Source organism: Siphateles boraxobius, unplaced genomic scaffold, assembly GCF_051911475.1.
Source record: "Siphateles boraxobius isolate OS27281-9 unplaced genomic scaffold, OSU_SipBor_1 31, whole genome shotgun sequence".
NCBI classification, from domain to species: domain Eukaryota; kingdom Metazoa; phylum Chordata; class Actinopteri; order Cypriniformes; family Leuciscidae; genus Siphateles; species Siphateles boraxobius.
Window position 1 is genome coordinate 8,978,947 of NW_027508931.1, and position 20,424 is coordinate 8,999,370.

The 20,424-nt window shown below is 42.7% G+C and overlaps 1 protein-coding gene across 9 annotated transcripts in view; it reads right to left on the bottom strand.

The window, feature by feature from the left end:
* The window catches only part of LOC143696854 (voltage-dependent calcium channel subunit alpha-2/delta-1), a 157,551-nt gene that overhangs the window by 134,798 nt on the left and 2,329 nt on the right, over nt 1-20,424 (bottom strand). For 8 of the 9 annotated variants that reach the window (XR_013186066.1, XR_013186067.1, XM_077193645.1 and 5 more), the window contains exons 1-3: nt 19,466-19,955; nt 4,265-4,346; nt 3,909-4,025 (exon numbers count right to left, since the gene is read on the bottom strand). Coding sequence is in view for 7 of the 9 variants with exons in the window: in XM_077193645.1 (XP_077049760.1) it covers nt 3,909-4,025; nt 4,265-4,346; nt 19,466-19,587 (321 nt within the window). In the remaining 2 variants the exon portion in view is untranslated. Of the gene's footprint in view, nt 1-3,908; nt 4,026-4,264; nt 4,347-19,465; nt 19,956-20,424 lie in introns of those variants that run through there. The other variant, XM_077193648.1, reaches the window with a different exon arrangement.

A 20,424-nucleotide genomic window follows, 5' to 3' on the forward strand; every position in this document is an offset into this window, starting at 1 on the left:
TGTGTTGATTTTGATACTTGATTTGGATTGTTGTCCTGATGGAAAATCCAACCTCGGCCCATTATAAGATTTCTAGCAGAAGCCGATGGTTTTGATTTTTTATCTGTTGGTATTTGCTAGAATCCATGATACCATGTATCTGAACAAGATGTCCAGGACCTCCAGCAAAAAAAAATACGCCCACAACATTAAAGATCCAGCAGTATATTTAACCGTGGGCATGGGGTACTTTTTATCGCTTTTTGCACCAAACCCAACTGGATATGCTAGTGTTTGTTTTTGGATGAGCGAGGAGGATTTTTCTTGAAACCCTCTCAAACTACTTGTGGTGATGTAGGGGTTGTTTTATTTGTTTAGGCTTTCTGACCCCAAGACTTAACTAATCTTTACATTTCTTCATCTGTGATCCTTGGAGAGTCTTTGGCCACTCAAACTTTCTTCCTCCTCACCGTGCATTAGGATGATATAGACAAACGTCCTTTACCAGGCAGGTTTGAAAAATGTTTAGTTGATTGGAACTTCTTAATTATTGGTGGAAATGGGAATTGTCAATGTTTTAGCTATTTTCTTACAGCCACTTTATAATTTTGTAAAGCTCAAAAATCTTTTGATGCACATCAGACCTATATTCTTCTATAAAAATATGCAGGGGTGCCAATAATTGTGGCCAACGTGTTTTGGAGAAATCCATTTATTTCACAATGTGATCCCACTTCGCTTCTTTTTTCTTTTTCTTTTTTTTTTGCTCATATAATAAACCATAATTTCAATTATGGTGAAAACCGTTTACACAAACAGCCTCTCACAACTTAAGCACAGTAGCAAAACAGCTCCTCATTAGCTGCTTAGTAAATGATTCCTTTTGGCATTTTTAAGAAAAGGCATCATATCTGATCTTGCAAAACCTCAAATGAAACGCAATTTGAACCCAAATGAAATCACTCCATCTGCCTGCTCTAATCTTCCTGGCTGAATACACAGGACAATTGTTTGACAAATTGTGATGCAAAAATTATTAAATCTATTCTAGTAAAACATTTAAGTCAATGTTAAGTGTTCTGGGGAGACCAAGAGAGAAGGGGAATAAAAACAACAGCATGAGTGTGGTATTAAGACAGATGTGAGTGAAATAGCGAAGAAACTCCCAAAGGCCTGTCTGTCTGTCACTAAAAGACAAGGGAACACCTGAGTAATGGGCTGAGAAGGACCACTCCAAACATCCCTCTCCCTCTCCTGCTTCTCTGCAAAGACAACAACATTATTCACACAAACTAATACAATAATTGCCTGACAGCCTTGACCACTACTGAGACTTCCTCTGCATGATAATGGACCCACGGGTAGACAAACCCCACACACATAAACACAGCAGCAATGCCAACCTCCTCCAGGTCTGCAGACTGGCACAAGTGAACCGGGAAAGCCAGACACATCTGCAGCGGGCTCAGACACCCAGAATCTTTCAAAGGCTGATAACAATTATAACCCGCTGGCATCAATCCATCCATCCATCTTTCCATGGCTGTACTGTACAAATGAAATGCCAGCTGGCGTGTGCACGAACACACATACAAACGAAAGTACACACATACTCATTGATGCTTAGATCAGATGCAGGTCAGTAAAAGCACACAAGAGGGTAGATGCAATTTTATTTTGGTGTCTATGGGGCATCTGTTCAACCCCAAATAAGCAACTTAATAAGCTTCCTATAATTACACTAGCAACCACAATTTGTGTTAGGTTGCATTTAAAAGTTGCATTAAAGTATATTATACTTTTTAAATGAGGAGATATATATATATCTTCATTTAAAAAGTATAATATATATATATTTTTTTTTACACTTAAACATTTGTGTGTGTGTGTGTGTGTGTGTGTGTGTATGTGTGTGTGTGTGTGTGTGTGTGTGTGTGTGTGTGTGTGTGTGTGTGTGTGTGTGTGTGTGTGTGTGTGTGTGTGTGTGCATTTTATGGAATAATGCAGCATTTATTATAAATGATTTATCCATCCACATTAGTATTATTTTTAATTAATGGTCATAATCTTTAATCAAAATAACTTGCCCTCCCTCTTGCAGCGACCTCTTCTCTTCTCTGATGACATGTTTACTGGCTGGACAACCTGTCACTTATATGAGACTACAACAATGGCAAACCACAACGATCCAATCAATTCCCAATGGACAACATTAAGTCCCGCCCTAATTTTTTTCCTTGTTCGAGAAGCCATTTCACTCACATACAGGTCCTTCTCAAAAAATTAGCATATTGTGATAAAGTTAATTATTTTCCATAATGTAATGATAAAAATTAAACCTTCATATATTTTAGATTCATTGCACACCAACTGAAATATTTCAGGTCTTTTATTGTTTTAATACTGATGATTTTGGCATACAGCTCATGAAAACCCAAAATTCCTGTCTCAAAAAATTAGCATATCATGAAAAGGGTCTCTAAACAAGCTATTAACCTAATCATCTGAATCAACTAATTAACTCTAAACACCTGCAAAAGATTCCTGAGGCTTTTAAAAACTCCCAGCCTGTTTCATTACTCAAAACCGCAATCATGGGTAAGACTGGCAACCTGACTGCTGTCCAGAAGGCCTTCATTGACACCCTCAAGCAAGAGGGTAAGACAGAAAGAAATTTCTGAACAAATAGGCTGTTCCCAGAGTGCTGTATCAAGGCACCTCAGTGGGAAGTCTGTGGGAAGGAAAAAGTGTGGCAAAAAACGCTGCACAACGAGAAGAGGTGACCGGACCCTGAGGAAGATTGTGGAGAAGGACCGATTCCAGACCTTGGGGGACCTGCAGAAGCAGTGGACTGAGTCTGGAGTAGAAACATCCAGAGCCACCGTGCACAGGCGTGTGCAGGAAATGGGCTACAGGTGCCGCATTCCCCAGGTCAAGCCACTTTTGAACCAGAAACAGCGGCAGAAGCGCCTGACCTGGGCTACAGAGAAGCAGCACTGGACTGTTGCTCAGTTTTGCATGTCATTCGGAAATCAAGGTGCCAGAGTCTGGAGGAAGACTGGGGAGAAGGAAATGCCAAAATGCCTGAAGTCCAGTGTCAAGTACCCACAGTCAGTGATGGTCTGGGTTGCCATGTCAGCTGCTGGTGTTGGTCCACTGTGTTTTATCAAGGGCAGGGCCAATGCAGCTAGCTATCAGGAGATTTTGGAGCACTTCATACTTCCATCTGCTGAAAGGCTTTATGGAGATGAAGATTTCATTTTTCAGCACGACCTGGCACCTGCTCACAGTGCCAAAACCACTGGTAAATGGTTTACTGACCATGGTATTACTGTGCTCAATTGGCCTGCCAACTCTCGTGACCTGAACCCCATAGAGAATCTGTGGGATATTGTGAAGAGAAAGTTGAGATACACAAGACCCAACACTCTGGATGAGCTTAAGGCCGCTATCGAAGCATCCTGGGCCTCCATAACACCTCAGCAGTGCCACAGGCTGATTGCCTCCATGCCACGCCGCATTGAAGCAGTGATTTCTGCAAAAGGATTCCCGACCAAGTATTGACTATTGTGTGCATAGCTGAACATAATTATTTGAAGGTTGACTTTTTTTTTGTATTAAAAACACTTATTTTATTGGTCGGATGAAATATGCTAATTTTTTGAGACAGGAATTTTGGGTTTTCATGAGCTGTATGCCAAAATCATCAGTATTAAAACAATAAAAGACCTGAAATATTTCAGTTGGTGTGCAATGAATCTAAAATATATGAAAGTTTAATTTTTATCATTACATTATGGAAAATAATGAACTTTATCACAATATGCTAATTTTTTGAGAAGGACCCGTATAGGCTACATCAAAATAGGGATGAAAAAAAACTATCACAATTTCCATTTCATTCTGACTTTAAAACAGGATTGTCTTACCTGTAGAGCTGCGGCTCGCTTCTTCAAAAAACTTTCTATATTCCGAGCCGCTGATTCCACAAGCTGTGCTGCATTATTTGTTTTGACAGTGAATAAATTCTGATTATCCATAAAGATCTGCCATAACGGAGAGAAAAGGGCACTCATTAGAGACTCTTGTAGTGAAGTAATGAGATGAAGGTTTACTGGTAATGATTGTTTTGATAATTAAGCAGGCTTTTATTGAGGCTCAACTCTCACTCACAATTTGTTTGAGTAAATACACATCAAAGTACACATACATCAATATGTACGGGGTGTAGGGGTGTGGGTGTGTGTTAGGGGGGGGGGGTTGTTCTGGGCATTGGAACTCTAACCTGTTTTAGATTATTCCCAGCGCTGGCTGTGTCTGCTAGAGAAACCAGCTCCTGCTGCAGTTGATCTACCCATTCTTTTATCCTGCAAACATAAACACTCATATTAAATATTTCAACTGAAATGTATACAAACCTAGAGGGGTCAGAAAATGTGATGGGAAAGTCTTTATGAAGTAACTAAATCACAGTCATGAAGGCAACTACGTGTGAGTAATATTAAATTGATATGAAAATGTGATCTCATAACAGCCGCTTGTAATATGCACATTTTAAAAATAGCATGAAGCAGTTATAAATAACTAAATAGTCAGTTAGCACATTGCAAGCAAGTAGGCTACTTAAGATGAATAACCTTGTGAAAGCTGAAAAACCCTGGCCTTCAGAACAAACACATGAAACTTATGGCATAAACAGGTGTACAGTTTACCTCAAACATGGTTATAGAAAAACTGTATATCATATGGTTTTGTAAATATTGTGCTTTTATTTTGAAGTTTGTGTGGCCCTCCCTGAGTTTTTAAACATAATAGATTGCTCATTTCTTTGCTCAAAACACTGATAATCGATCAGTTTAAAACTTCTTAACTTCTCAACAAACTTGAACATACCAAACATTACAGACAACAGACAGGAAAAAACTAGAGGGTTATACAAACAAAACAAAGTTGTGACTTAAATGCACTTACCTGTAAACAATTAGTGAACAAATACAACATAAGAACATGTTGCAAGTACTTCAAAATAAAAGCACAATGTGTACAAAATGCAAGGCACCTGCAAAGTAAAACAAAGCCTGCAGTCCCTTAAAATGTTACTCTTAATCTGTAACAGTTGCAAGTGTTTATTTAAGAAATTGAGAAAGTGAGAATGAACTGTTAATCTTGTGAACTGTTAATGGTTGAAGATCTGTTCTAAATAAGACAATTCTGAGAAGTCACAAATGCTCTCCATGGTTACATAACATCCAATTAATATGAATAATTAATGCAACTGTACAACCACAGTTTGATGGAAACTCTCTTTCTTCATGATATTCCTTGGTGTCCCTATACAATATACATTGCAGGATGAAAAGGAGAGTGAATTCATGGACATCAAGATGAAGTCACATATCTTCCGGCCTCTGCAATCATAGATCTAAAATTATACAGACCATGATGAGAAATTCAGGAGGTGTGTGTGAAGTGTGAAGTCAAGTTAACTGGAGGTTTCTTGAAGAACTGTGTATTTCTGATGCATTGACAATGTTAATTAGACCAGTGGTTCCCAATACACAGTTTAGATGTCTGCCTAATCAAACACACTTGATCAACTCATCATCTCGTTAGTAAAGTGTGTTCATCGTGGGCTGCGTCCGAAAGCTTAAAAATGCTGCCTTCGGAGAATGCATTCCATGCACTCCTGAGATACCGTTATCTGGGCGATTTTTGAAGACAGCAGTATCCTTCGCTTTCTTTGATATTCCACAATCCTGTGCTTTCTATTCCATCACAGTTGAGCAAAAACTAAAATGGTGTCTGAACGTTGTGGTTGGTGGTCAGTTTGTGTGTAAATGTACGTTTTTGACCAACGTTTTACACTTCTGATGTCATATCTCTAGTGAGAAACTATTGAAGTAACTAAATATTTACTTAGTTATCACCAAAGCTCACTCTATTTTGCTGTAGATCAATAAACCATTACGCTGCCTCAGAAGTCTGTCCAAAATCCGTTTCCTGAGGTACCTTTGTGCGCAAACGGTGCCTACAAAATCTCTGGTCCCCAGCTCCGCTGGCTCTGCCCTGGTCTATTGCATCATCAGCTCTGCCTTGGTGGCCTTCTGTTCTGCCTTGGTGGTGTATGGGTCCATGCTCCATGATTCAGGTCCGCCACTGCACCACGGTCAATGCACCACAGTCCTTGGCCTCAGCCACTCCTCCACGGTCCAGGCCTGCCACTACTCCACGATCAAGGCCATGATCCAGGTCCTTGTCCTCTTCATTGGCCTGGGTCCAAACTCTCCCTCTTGACTACCTCCGCTCCTCCAACCTCCTGGAGTTTTTGTGCTGTTTTTGTTTTGGGGTGGGTGTTCTATTAGAGAGTCAGGAGCCACCCATAGAAGGGGGGACCTGTCATGCCTGTTTTTGGTTCGGTTTCATGTCCATGTTTTAATCTTTTATTTGGAAGTTTCCCCATTGTCATGTTCCCGGTTTTCATGAGATTTCCCTTGCCCTAAGCTGCAATCCAGTCCAAAATCCAGTCCAAAATTGTCATGCCCTTCACTTACTAACTTCCCTCTGTCTCGTTCACTCGGATGTACGTCATTGCTTACGCTGGTGGAACCATTTTCAATAGGCTGAATTGGAATGTGCTAAGCCCTTGATCACTTAGAATCCACTATGGGCTTGATTTATTATTTATTTTTTTCCCTTATGAAATTGTTTATTGCAGAATTCTATATGTATATAGGTGTGTTTGAGTTGTTTAATTTTTTAAACAATCGTCACAATCGTGTTGCATTGTGGTATATGGAGCTAACTGAAGTGTGTATATATGAAGTAGACTCACTCCCTCGACAAAATTAAGGGAGTCTGTCCATATAAACTTCCTTCATCCACTTCACGAAGTGGAACGCACTTCAAAATGGCGACAGGGATTCCCCCGAGGGGAAGTGCTTAGGGAAATTCGCAAGTGCGTGTCTAAAAGTTGACTGGAACGCAGCCCTAATGTGATCATGTCATGTGCTTTCCTTGTCTAATGTGTGTTCAGTGAACTTTATTACAGTAACACTAAAGACTGGATTAATGATGCTGAAAATTCGGCTTTGCAATCTCAGGATAGGCCTATATCAAAATAGAAAATGCTTATTTTAAATTGTAATACTAGTTCACAATATTACTGTTTTTTGACCAAATAAATGCACCCCTGGTGAGCATAATAAAATCTTTTTTTTGTTCAAAAAAAAAAAAAATCATACTGACCCCAAACTTTTTACGGTAGTGTGTATATATATATATATTTAAAAAAAAAAAGGATTTTATTATGCTCACCAGGGGTGCATTTATTTGGTCAAAAAACAGTAATATTGTATTAATAATATTGTAATATTGTAATATTGTAATATTGTAAATATATATATATATATATATATATATATATATATATATATATAATCTCTTTAATAATGCAACATTGACTGAGTCGCTCACTCACATATGCCGTACTGCACAGAAATATTCCTTAAAGCATTCTGCTTTCTGATGTGTTTGTGAGGGACCAAATGACTGCTGTCTACATCAAAGAAGCTGAGTGGCAAATGTTCAGTGGCTGCATTCAGGACATTCAGATTGGTTTTGTGTACCAGAGGAGTACAGGGTCTTACTCTTTCCCAGAAAAACAAAAACACACATATCCACAGCAGCCATCCAAGTTTAGGTCCTGAACCCAAACCATCAATACTAGTATAATAGAACCCTCCGGTGCTCTCTGTATTGGGGTCAGAACTGAATTTGAAAAGGAAAGTGAAATAAGATATATGGACTGCAAACAATTCTGAATTTAATATATGCTCGTCCATTATTTTCCTCTAGTTCTCATTCTATTCTTCTGTCATAGCCTTTTTCCTCAGGGACTGGAAAAACAGAAGCACAGATGTAGGTTGCAATGAGACAATCTGTTGGCTGAGGTGCTTTCTAACAAGCAGAGGTGGACAGATATGGTTATACCACTAAGTCTCCTAACTCACAATATCCTGTTTGCAAGTAGATGCCTCCAGCAATGTAAAATTCGACACACTCTTTAAAACACACTGTAAATAACCCCTCACTAGTCAGGCTTCCTTTACACACAGGGCTTTGGCACGCTTACTGTAAACTTACAACCACACATGTTGCCAGGTTTTATGGTGCAAGAAACGCAAATTTTCTCAAAACCTCATAACCCTTTCAGTCACTAATGCATCCGAGTCTAAATGTCTAAATGACCGTGAGGGACTGCCGTCTTTCCTTCCGTCCTTTTTGTATTTGTTTATTTATAATTAAAATTGTTGATTGTTCACCGGTTCCCGCCTCCTCCTTCCCATAACATCTAACCTTGTTACAATAACATAATATAATATAATATATTTTACCTTTATATATAGTTGCAATGTTTTATATTATTCTTTACTCCAAGCCTATAGATGGCATTTCTTTAAGCGCTTAAATTTACCTTATATGGATGATTGAAATTTTAACTGGACAGTTATTGTGGTTATCTCAAATTAGAAGGAAGAAGGAATAACCTTAATCGCAATAATCACGACAGGTCTAATCACAGTTCAAATACCTGTATATTAGAATACTTGCAATCTTAGGGTAAGTTTACATGACAACGATATGTTTAAAACAGAGAAGTTTTTCCTTTGAGGTTTCCGTGGCGACACCATTGTCAAAATGATCCCCATTCACACTAATCTGCGAAAAAGTCTAAAACCATGTATTCAGCTGTCAGACCATTAGATGGCGATGAAACACAGACTGAATATGTATTACGCATGTGCATGATGTCATCGTCTTCACAGATTCATGTATTTATTGTTTACACGGAGAACGTTTTCAGCCAGCCAAAACTGCGTTGTCTTGTAAATGAACGGCCAAAACGCATATATTAACGTTTTTAGTTGAAAACGGTGTCATGTAAACAGCCCCTAAATGTTATGCACAAAATTGGTTATCATGTGTTTCAATGCATTGCACTCTTTAAAGGTATAGCAATGATTTTGCAATTATACATGAGAACATACAGTGCAATGGTGTTGTGACCTGTATGTGTAATGTTTTAGTTTTACTTTCACTCTGTTTGCTCTGTTCCCGTTCACCTTAGTTCCTAGTTTGTGTCCCTGTTTGATAATTAGTTTCCATAGTTCCCAAATCCACGCACCTGTTCTATTTCTCTTTTGATTACAAATTATGTTCACCTGTGTTCCCTTGTTAATCCTTGTTTAAGCCTGTGTGTATATACTCCCTGTTCTGGGGTGCGTTTCCCAAAAGCATTGTTTGCCAACGATGGTCGCAGTTCAATGAGTCGTGTTTCCAGAAACGTCCTGGTTGCGTATGCAACCCACCGTTCCCTGAAGGAGGGAACGGAGGACGTAGTCGACGGTCGACTGAATTGGAATTGGGAGATCGCTAGAGAGCCTGTCTTCTTCGAGTACTATTGAACGAGCCAATGTAATTGGCGTGCGTGATTCGCATCACACACTCCGCCCCCGCGGCGCGGGTATAAATACGGAAGTGGATGCACGCACTAGTTGCTTTTCGCTGAGGAGCCGAGAGTAACCCGGGGTCAGCGGTGGTCCAGCGGTAGTGGCAAGGGGACTACGTCCTCCGTTCCCTCCTTCAGGGAACGGTGGGTTGCATACGCAACCAGGACGTTCCCTTTCAGTCGAGATCGTCAGACGTAGTCGACGGTCGACTGAATTGGGATCACCCATTGAACACGCCACTAACGCTGCCACCTTCCAGTGCCTAAACCAAAGCCTCCTGATGCCCCCGCAAACTTAAGGCGGGGAAGGACAGGGCTTAGGCCAGGGAAGTCACTGCTGTTCCTACAGGACCACTGGGAAAGCGTTCCCCGTACGTTGGAAGGAAGGGACGCTGCGGAAGCCACATCCAACCCAAGGGAGGTAATGTGGAGAATACACATATGAACTGGGCGGAAACCGGGCAGTCTAACATATGGAATGTCACTGGGGTGGCTCCAGCCTAAGACGGGGGGAGACACACCGGACAGTGACGGCAGAGAGACTCTGCCGAGGGAAGACACGGGCTCACCGCAGGGAGCCGTATCGTGGAAGAATACACATATGGGGTCACCGAAGGGACCACAACATATGGACCCAGCCTAACACAGGTTCCACACTGCTTACGAGTGGTAGGCCTAACACCAGACGTTCCGCACGTCCGACGTCGGAGGGGTGTGGAGGAACTCAACAGGGTTCAATTCTAAGGGAACTCAACTGGAGTAGAAAGGCGCACGTATCCAGTCCATAGGAGGGGAATGGCGCAGCAAGCCGACACTTGAACCGGGCTCACGGTGAAACTGGCTTCATGAGAAGGGAGCCCACGGGAAGCAGCGGTTCAACTAGGTGTCGTCCAGCCCCCAACTCTAGAATCTGTTTAGCAAAGTATATCGTCAACGCCCAGGCGGAGCACTTTACACTCATCATAGAGGAGCTCAACACCTAAGTGGACATGTTGCATCTCGGACCTTTGCCGAAATGAAGGCAAGCACTAAGTGCAACTTTGCATGGAAACAGCCTTCCCTCTCTGCTGAATTCCAACAGATATTTGAAGAGCTGGTCTGAGGTCTATGACTTGCATTCTGTACACGTCCAAGCGAACGGACAGAGAAGCCAGGGCTGGATCTGCCTCCTCCAGGGCAGCGCTTGCAGGCTCACCACCTGCTCCTATTACGGGAGAGGTAGGAACCTTGGGCACCATCCGAGCCGGGGTCTCAGCTTGTGAGAGTTAGCCGGCCCAGACTCCAGGCACAATACGTTGACCGAAAGCGAGCAAGTCCCTACCCTCTAGTAGAGACCACGCGAGCAGGAGAACTGATATAACAGAATTTTTAACTCACTGCCTGCAGTGGCTCAGGGGCGGTCTCTGCAGTGCATGTCGCACCAGGGACAAGGCCCAAGAGGATAAAGAGGGACACAAGGATTTACAAGACCTTGCTCCTCAGGAACCTGACGATCAGAACGTGCTTCTGCATACTTCTGCAACACGATGAGCGTCGTTTAAACACTGAGGCAACATCATTTTGAGGGTGAAGGAAAACAGCCTACTGCAACCCATTTTGCAGGAAAGAGAGCACTGAAGTGATCGAAAGCTTTCAGGATCTCCTCTGGAGAGAAGACGCACTCAACGACTAGGTTCCACTTCTAAAGGCGTAAGCACGCTACCCAATTCTAGGGGGTGCTCGCAGAAGTGATGGTAACTATCACATGTTCTTGTGATAGCCACCTGAACCTCCGCGTTCAGATGTAAGACCACCCGGAATCTCCGGGGGAAGAACGCGTGTGCCATCGTGCCCCGTCCCCGAAAGAGTTCTCAGGGGAAGTCAGGAAGGCTGTTGAAGGGAACCAGGTCTAGTTGGGCCAATAAGGGGCAACTATGAAGACCTGTTCCTCTCCTGACTTGGCACGTAGGTGCAAGCGACGGGCGCAAAAGACAGGAGCATTGCTCAACACAACATGTGAAGATCACTGGGCTTCAGGAGCATTTTCTGCTCAGCACTTGGGTGTGACAAGTTCACTGAGCTTCAGGAGCATTCCTGCTCAACACCTGAGTGTGATAAACTCACCGAGCTTCAGGAGCATTTCTGCTCAACACTTGAGTACGAAGAACCTCACTGAGCGACAGGAGCATTTCTGCTCAGCACTTGAGTGTGACAAGTTCACTGAGCTTCAGGAGCATTTCTGCTCAACACTTGAGTGCGAGGAACTTCACTGAGCACCAGGAGCATTTCTGCTCAGCACTGCGTGTGATGAATTCACTGAGCTACCTGTGATGGACTCACTGAGCTACAGGAGCATTGCTGCTCAACACCTGAGTGCGATGAACTTCACTGAGTTTCAGGAGCAATTCTGCTCAACATGAAGAGTGATGATTTCACTGACTTGCAGGCGCCAGGCGACCATGAGTCGCAGTCACTTTTAGAAGGCTCACTGGGGTTAAACGCATTTCTGCGGGCCCCTGGGGCAGCTGAGTCCCAGTGTTTGTCCAAGGGTAGTCCGCTCGGTTTACCCAAACACTGGCGGAAAAATAAAACCGGGGGGGCAACTGAGCGGCCCCGGAATGGTCATGACCCAGCCGGACCCAGGGGATGGAGTCTCCACTTGCCCTGGCTATAACTGTCGTGAGGCTCGATGGCGGCACGAGTAAGCGGGAGGAGTGGAACAAGGCGCCCTCAGAAGCGTCTGACTCCAAGGAGGAGGTGACGGGTGAGTTTGTGACATGCAGGGGAAGCTTGCGCAACGGTCGCAATGTCTAACAACTCGAGGCACGAATGCCCGTGTAGTCGGGGGTCGCCCAGGCCCCCGTTAAAACACGCCCTTTGTACATGGCCCCTCTGTTGAAGAGGGTTTGGCAGCAGACCGGGATGAACTATAGTCACACAGGGTGAGCTGCTCTGCCACGGTCACCTCGGGACTCGATCGTGAAGCTAGCGCTGAAGCGGTCACATATGGAGGGAGCCAAAGGCTGCGACTACCATATACCCCAGGAGCCTCTGAAAGTTCTTTCAGTGGGACCCTTTCTCACTTCAACACCAGCTGAACACATTCTCATTGGAGAGACATGTTGGACCGAGTACCTCTCCAAAACTAGAAAAGAGATACTCAGCCCGTGGGCGAGATTACTCTCTTCCAGTTGACCTGAAGACCCAACGGGCTCTGGAGCACTCGAGGGGAAGGACACTGTACTGATACTCCACCCTTAGACGCAACACACAGGATGGCCTGCGGTGCGGGAGGTAGAGATCTGAAGCACCTGTCTTTCAGGTCAAAGCTGCAGACCAATCTTGGGCCAAGATGGTAACGACCCACCCCCTAGTAGCACGAAGAACGAGTTTACAACTGGCCTTCGTACCGGCTGGAGGAGCGGCTATATCAAATCCTTCGCCAGCAGGATAAGATAAGCACGCACAAGTCAGGAGCACTGCTCAACACTCGGTGTGATGAATATCACTGAATTTTCAGGAGCACATCTGCTCAACACCTAATGTGATGACTATCACTGACTTGAGCGGGGTAGCCGAGCCTGAGGTGGGGCAGCAAAGTAGAGAGAGTGGTGTTAGTGTGCTGTGCAACACTTACCTGTCTCCACAAGCGGCAGGGGGCGCGTGAGAAGGCGGATGACCGGGTCCTCGAACGCACCAAGCTGCCTGCTGGCGACCAAGGGGGAGCTGAGGGGTGTAAGGCTATACAGGGTCACACCCGCCAGACTGGCCCTCTTGGGACCCAGGAACAGATGAAATTGCTCTCTCTTTGAAGTGTGGGTACCGCTTGCTCCGCTTTATTTTTTTTATTTTTTTTTTAGGGAGCCAGCGGCGGAACAGACACACACACAAACAAAGGCTCCACCCGGCCCTCACCCGGGGGGAGGGAGTGATCGTGCCACTCCAAGAGCATCTCATCCATTCCTGGGCGGCCCGCTCCGGAATGCTTTCGCTGTCGCTTGCCACCTGGCTTGGCAGCGCCTGGAGCGGGCTGGGCGTCTCTACTGCGGCCGGCTCCCTGCTGAGGCCTGGGTGGAGGCTGCTGCGGAGGGCCAGCAGGAGCGGCGGCCGGAGAACGCCCACGGCGACGAGCAGGCGGAGGAGCTGCCACCGGCGGCGGGTGGAGGCAGCAGCTGGCCACCGGGGCAGGATGTGCCGGATGACCTCCGTCTGCGCTTGAGCAGCAGAGAACTGTTTGATGCAGTTCTCCACCGCGTCGCCGACCAGCCCAACCTGGGAAATTGGGGAGACCAGGAACCGAACCTTGTCCGCATCCGCCATACCAACCAGGCTGAGCCAACGAAGGCGCTACTGGCGCTACTGCCCTAGCCTGCAGCAACGCCATGGCACGCAAGAGGAAGGGGCTTGCCCACAGGCTTTGTAAGCTCTGCCCGTCGGAACAGACGAAACTCACAGGCCTTAGGGGGGAGACGAGGATCCCCCCAAAAGGCAGCGGCCGCCGGACACAGGTGCACCTGTGTCGACAGACCGCTCCAATGGAGGGACACCTCGCAACCCTTCACCGTTCCTCCATCAAGGGTAATGAGGGGGAAAAGCTAGTCAGGCAGTTTCTGGCAGAGAAAGATGCTGTTCACCACCTGACAAGCTCTCCATGCATTTCGGGAAAGAAAGGCACTGGGGCGGCGAGCTGAGAACCAGCGCGGCCCGCCCCAAGATACCAAACTCCAGATTCCAACCGAGACTGAACGGGACACGGTGGAGGTTCCACTCGAGCCCGGCAGCCTCGGCGGCCCGTTTCAGCATAGCTGATAATTCTGGATCCGGCTCGGGCAACATTGAACTCCCGGAGGGAGACAATGCAGCCGAGTCATCATCTCTAGAAGTCAGCTCACCCTCCGATGCTGCAATCGGCGTCCTGTCCTCCAGGGGAGCCCCGAGTGAAATCGCTGGCCCACCCATTACAGATGGACCAGCAGACAACACAGGAGGCTCCAGTGGTTGCAGTGGAAGGGAGGAGTGAGGAGCCCACAGGGAATGGTTACCGGGCGGGACATCCAACACTATCCTCCGGTCACCCATCCCACACAGCACCCGAGGGTGGGGCATGGTAATGGGGACTCGCTCTCCGCGAACGAAGGCGAGTCTCGCCCTCAACACTGCGACAGTCATGTTCCCACAGTGAAAACATGAGCTGTCCACAAAAGCTGTCTCAGCGTCCTCTAAGCCCAAACACGTGACACAACAGTTGTGACCATCAGAGAGAGACAGGGAACGACCGCACCCAGAAACGCACGGGCGGAATGACATCTTGAAAAAGACGCAAACGCACCCGTGTTGCTCTTTCAGAAAATAGGACCGTCACCAGTGCCGGACCACACAGGGGAATGACCGCGGCAACACTGAACAGAGAACTGAAACAGTGAAGCACTCACTTTTCCGCCCTCTAACCAGCCATCAACACACACAAACATTTAGAAATTTGTTGCTGTTAAAACAGCAGTTGAGAGCTCAAAGCTCGCGATCACCGCTGCACTCGCGCTGTAGAACACCAGCACTGGGAGAGTCTTCCTGAAGAACACCGACACACTCGCTCGTTGTAGACAACAGCACTCTCAGAGACATCAAACGATCGGCTCCGAAGCGAAAGGCAACTAGTGCGTGTATCCACTTCCGTATTTATACCCGCGCCGCGGGGGCGGAGTGTGTGATGCGAATCACGCACGCCAATTACATTGGCTCGTTCAATAGTACTCGAAGAAGACAGGCTCTCTAGCGATCTCCCAATTCCAATTCAGTCGACCGTCGACTACGTCTGACGTTCTCGACTGAAAGGGAACCATAGTTCTAACGAACATTCAGAAACAGCATCGCAAAGTTGTGTGGTCGGAACGACAGCTCTCGACCTGTGGTTAGAAGTAGTTTCAAGTTTGCATGACATGTTAACTCAATAAATCCTTATCTTGAGCAAAATAAGCAAGCTGACATTCAGTACAAACTATATATTTTATTTAGAATACATACAAATGTCATTTACGTCTTTTAGTTTTTCAAGAGATTTAAAGAGTCGTTTTTTGAATAGTGCGCATATGCGAACGTGCTCTAGTACGTAAGAACGAGACTATGATTGAACAATGTTATGTGGTTGTTTATTTCCCCTACGATCTCCATAGTTTCTGTGTGGATTATAATAAAGATTATTTTTGTTTGTACTCCTCCGTCGTCCGCTCTTAGCAACAGCCGCCTAGCGTTACAGGTGTATTATGAGGCATAATTAATGCAATAAGAAAACTTTTGTAATGTATTATACATACAGGCAACAAGTTAATTGTTACCAAACTGTTCATGTATCTTTTTATGGTATACACAGCATTATCCTATGTTAAAAGATCTAATCTAATACAGTAGTTAAGATAAAATGTTTAGTCAAAGGAAATGGCCACAGTTTTTTAGATAAATTCTGCTAAAACGGTAATTTGTCAGTGATCATAATGAGTTTATTCCAGCGGATGTGTGCTTTCATTCACTTCCATTTCCAAAGTCCATTCAGAGACTTCCCTGCGCTCCTCTATAATAAGCTATTTAATCCCTTTACAGGCTGAGGATTAACGCTCATCTGACAGGGGAACAGAACTGTGACTATAATCTTTTTTCTTAAAAGAACTTAAGCTCTATTACACTGTAGAGTTGCTCCTAGGAACAATGTAAGATTCTAGGAGAGGCACCAAACACCTATTTTTAAGGGGGCACCCAGATGTCAGACTTGTTTCAGTCAGTGCAGAAAAAAAAAAAACTCTAATGCCACTAAATTTGCATGCTTTGACAAATCTTGAGATCATTTCTTTCTTAAATACCTTACATTAGTCATACAAAAGGAGGAAAGATTGAACATTCATGTAGCTTAAACTGTAGAGCATGGCACTAAAAACACCAAAGTCAGTGATAAATAAATTAACTAATAAACCATATACCTTAAATACAATGCAAAAAAAAGGATACACTAAATTTGGGGACAGTAAGATGTTAGGTAAGAAGTCTCTTATCTTTACCAAGCCAAATGTAAAAATAGACTAATGCAGTTATATTGTGAAATATTATTACAATTTAAAATAACCTCTTTTTATATTAATATATTTTAAAATCAACGTGATCTCACAGCTAAAGAAACATATCTTTATTATTAAAAGTGTTCAAAACAGTTGTGCTGCTTAATATTTCTGCGGAAGCTTCATATTTTTCCAGGATTCTTTGAAGAATAGAATGATCAAAAGAACAGCATTTATTTGAAATAGAAAAAATAAATAAAAGTGTGTCCCTTTTGCATAGTTTGTAATTAAAAGTATTAATGTAGGCCTATTTCTTTAAAAAATCATACCCCCAAACTTTTGAATGGTATTATTAAAATTAATAATTAAAAGGATGATTTAGACAACCTGCATAGCTCATTTTAATTAAGAATTTAAGTAATTATTTTTTGTGGTTTTAACCATCTGGCCTGCTTTTCTGCTAAGCTTCTATTTTAAATGCTATTATTTCAATTTACAAACTTTGCACAACTAGAATGAAATGAAAGTATTGGGTGAACTATTCCTTTAAAAGGGCATTTGTCTTTTACGACTATTTGTGTGCTCAAACAGTCTTCTACAGCACAACCTATATCTTGTTCCTTTGTTCACAGAGTGGCGTCTCTGTGTCATGAAGTGGACCAGTGTGGGACTGGGGGACAGGTGTCTCTGGCTGTCAGGACACAATCACAGTGATCACCTGCGTCATCTCTCTGTGGGAATCATCCCTCAGTTCCCTCTCGAAAGTGCCTGTTTCCTGCACTAATACTACCAACTGAAAGAAACCAGAAGAGCAGTGTGGCTTATGTCACTCCAATCTTTAGTTATTGAGTATTCTCACTGCCTGCTAGTGTATCAGTTTGAAACAGATGGGAGGGAAAGGAAAAAGGGTTTTGTTATTTTTTAATGTTTTTGTCTTGATGCATGTTTTTCTTTCTCCAACAGTAATGGTCTCAACAACCACTGTACATTCTAGAATAAAGTGTGTATGGCTCAATGCATTTTTTCATTGCACAATTGATTAAAAATTATTTATACTCTGGTGGTCAAAAGTTTGGAATAAGTACTTTTTTATGATTTTGAAATCATAAGTCACTAATGCTCATCAAGGCTAAATTTATTAGGGGAAAAAAGTAAAAAGAATTTAAAATAACCATTTTCTATATTTGAATTTTTTTTTTTAAATGTAATTTATTCCTGTGATGACAAAGCTGAATTTTCAGCATCATTACTCCAGTCTTCAGTGTCACATGATCCTTCAGAAATCATTCTAATTATGCTGATTTGGTGCTGAGTTATTATCAACTATTATTTGGTGCTCAATTATTAATAAAGGTTCTTAGTATTATAAATGTTGGGGGGGGCTTTTGACCGCCAGTGTATATATTTGTGTGCATATAAATTTGCAATGCAACATATTTTCCCCTTTTGTGTTTATGAATTAATTTATTTATAAATTACTAATGAAGATGGTTAAGTTAAAACTTAAGGCAACTTAAATTGTTCCCCTGATTTTTAATTCGATCTATACTATGCTGCTGTAACCTTTTCACAGAAACAATTTCAGTAATTGAAAATAACAAAGGCATAGTATTTTTCTCCCCTGTTTTTTTAAAGCAAGGCTTTATTGACGTAAATTGTCAGAAATCTACTGGAAGAGCCCATTTAAGGAAAAACATGTGTTATCCGGAACAGTGGCGTAGGCCTAATGCCCATTCAAAGTGATGGGGCACGTGCCCCCTCAGATTTTTCCTCCCTGATCATTTTTTGTCACAACTTCATTCATATTATGCTCCATAATTACCAGAGCCTATAACGACTCAAATGTGTTCTTCTGGATTTGTAATAAATCGGTCAGCATCAGCCCGCCACTTTTTCCTAATATGGTGTCTGTGTATATCAAATCTAGAGCACTACGCGCGTAGCTGTGTATGTTCAAACAACTCACTCGTCTCGCACGTTGGCCTGGCAATGTTTTACAGATGGTCTTGAAGTGTTAAGTGGGCAAAGCAACAAATCGGCATTGAATGAGTTATCGGATGATATTAAAAGGTAGTGGGATTATCTGTGGTTGACCTGGAAATTTTAACTTGATCAAAAAGTTATGGATTTGATATTAGCTGCGAATTCAGAGCATTAACTTACGTTGTGTCAGTGTAACGTTATCAATAGCCTAATCTAACCGTAAACTAGCTGGATAGAGTTACTGCATGCCTGCCATACAAAGCCAATAAGCCATAACGTTATCTGATCGGTTTTGAAACATCTGTTCTGTTTTGTCTTGTGTCAAAGTCTCCAGCTGGTTCAATTGTTTTCAGTTTCATAGAAACGAGGGTGTTAAATTTGTTGCAGGCTAACTGCAAAATCCAACCTAACGTTATCAAGGCATCGACTTGATGTTTCTCCTTACTAAAGTAATGTTACATATTACATTTGATTGATTACTTTTTTACATTTCTGTCAAATATTAACGATTTTCAAATAAACGGGGTAGTGTTAACCTTTATTCAGCACTGAAATCTGTCAAACTTCTTTCAAAGTCCTTCATCACATATTAATATTAAAATAACTTAATTTCAGAGCACCACAAAGTCAGACCTCAGTGCCTTTATGTACCTTTATTGTAAGATCGTTCTCTTAGATCACATATCAATTTTAATCATCATAATAATATTGATTGCGAATGACTCTGCTTTGTTATTAAACAACTTTGACTGTTAACATAGCCAAAAGAATGTATATTCTGTACAAGTTTGCATTTACGTTTCAGCTTTGAGGGTTATTGACCATTATAGAGGCAAGGCAAGTTAAACACAAGTAAATAAATAGTTTGAGCCTCGTGCATCCAGCACGATCTGAATGAAAGGAAAATGCATTTTAATCAACAGTTGAAACCCTGATGCTCTTCCACACAGACGACATCAAGTAGGCTACTTACATGAGAGGACTGGGGAACTGCGATGGGCATGAGATATGAACAGAAGCGAAGAAAAACATCATCATCACAGAGGTTCGGACCGGATTCATGATCAGATCTGTTGCTGCTGACCGTACCATCATCTGTCAATCCACACCAGTTACTTTTCTTCAGATATATAACGTGTCTCTCTCCTGTCCAGCTGGATAATCTGATTAATTCCCGTCATCAGTTTAGAGACAGACGGGATCGGATTGGTGATGAGTGTCCTGCTTGATATCTCTATACGCACCGCTTCGTGTTACATGGCAAAAGCGCGTGTGTGGCTTTTCCGTGTGATCCTGCGCGCGCTCTGATCAAACTACTGACCCCATATGGAGGGGAAGGAGAGATCAATAGCCCCGAATCAACGTCATTCTGCCCCCACCTATCTTGCCCTCTTATTGCAATAGCCTGTTATCTTTCATCGGTTCTAAAGCAACCCTCTCCAGTCCCTCTCTCCTCCTTCTCCTCCTCCTCTTCCTCTTATGCTTCCTCAACACACACTAAGTAACACCCTTTATTTTACGTGGATATGTGTTTGCATGCATAAAGAAATGAAATACAAATAATTGTTCAGAAATTTTGCATTTATTTGTTATTGTTATTTTAAATAATACTATTATTTACGCAACGAATATATAAATAGCTACATATAATAATTGTACATTAACAAAACAAAGTAATCTCTATGCAAAAAAAATTATTAATTTTGATTATCCTGATAAAATATTAAATTAAAGCTATACAATTACATAACGTCTGTATACTACTACAAATAATAATAATAAGATAATTCGATTATTATTAGATTTGCCAATTATTTATTATATTTTTAATTAATTTTTTAAATTATTGTATTTATGAATATCATACATTTAAATAAATCATAGGCCTATACATTTCACGTATTATATATTTCATATATTATTATTAGTAGT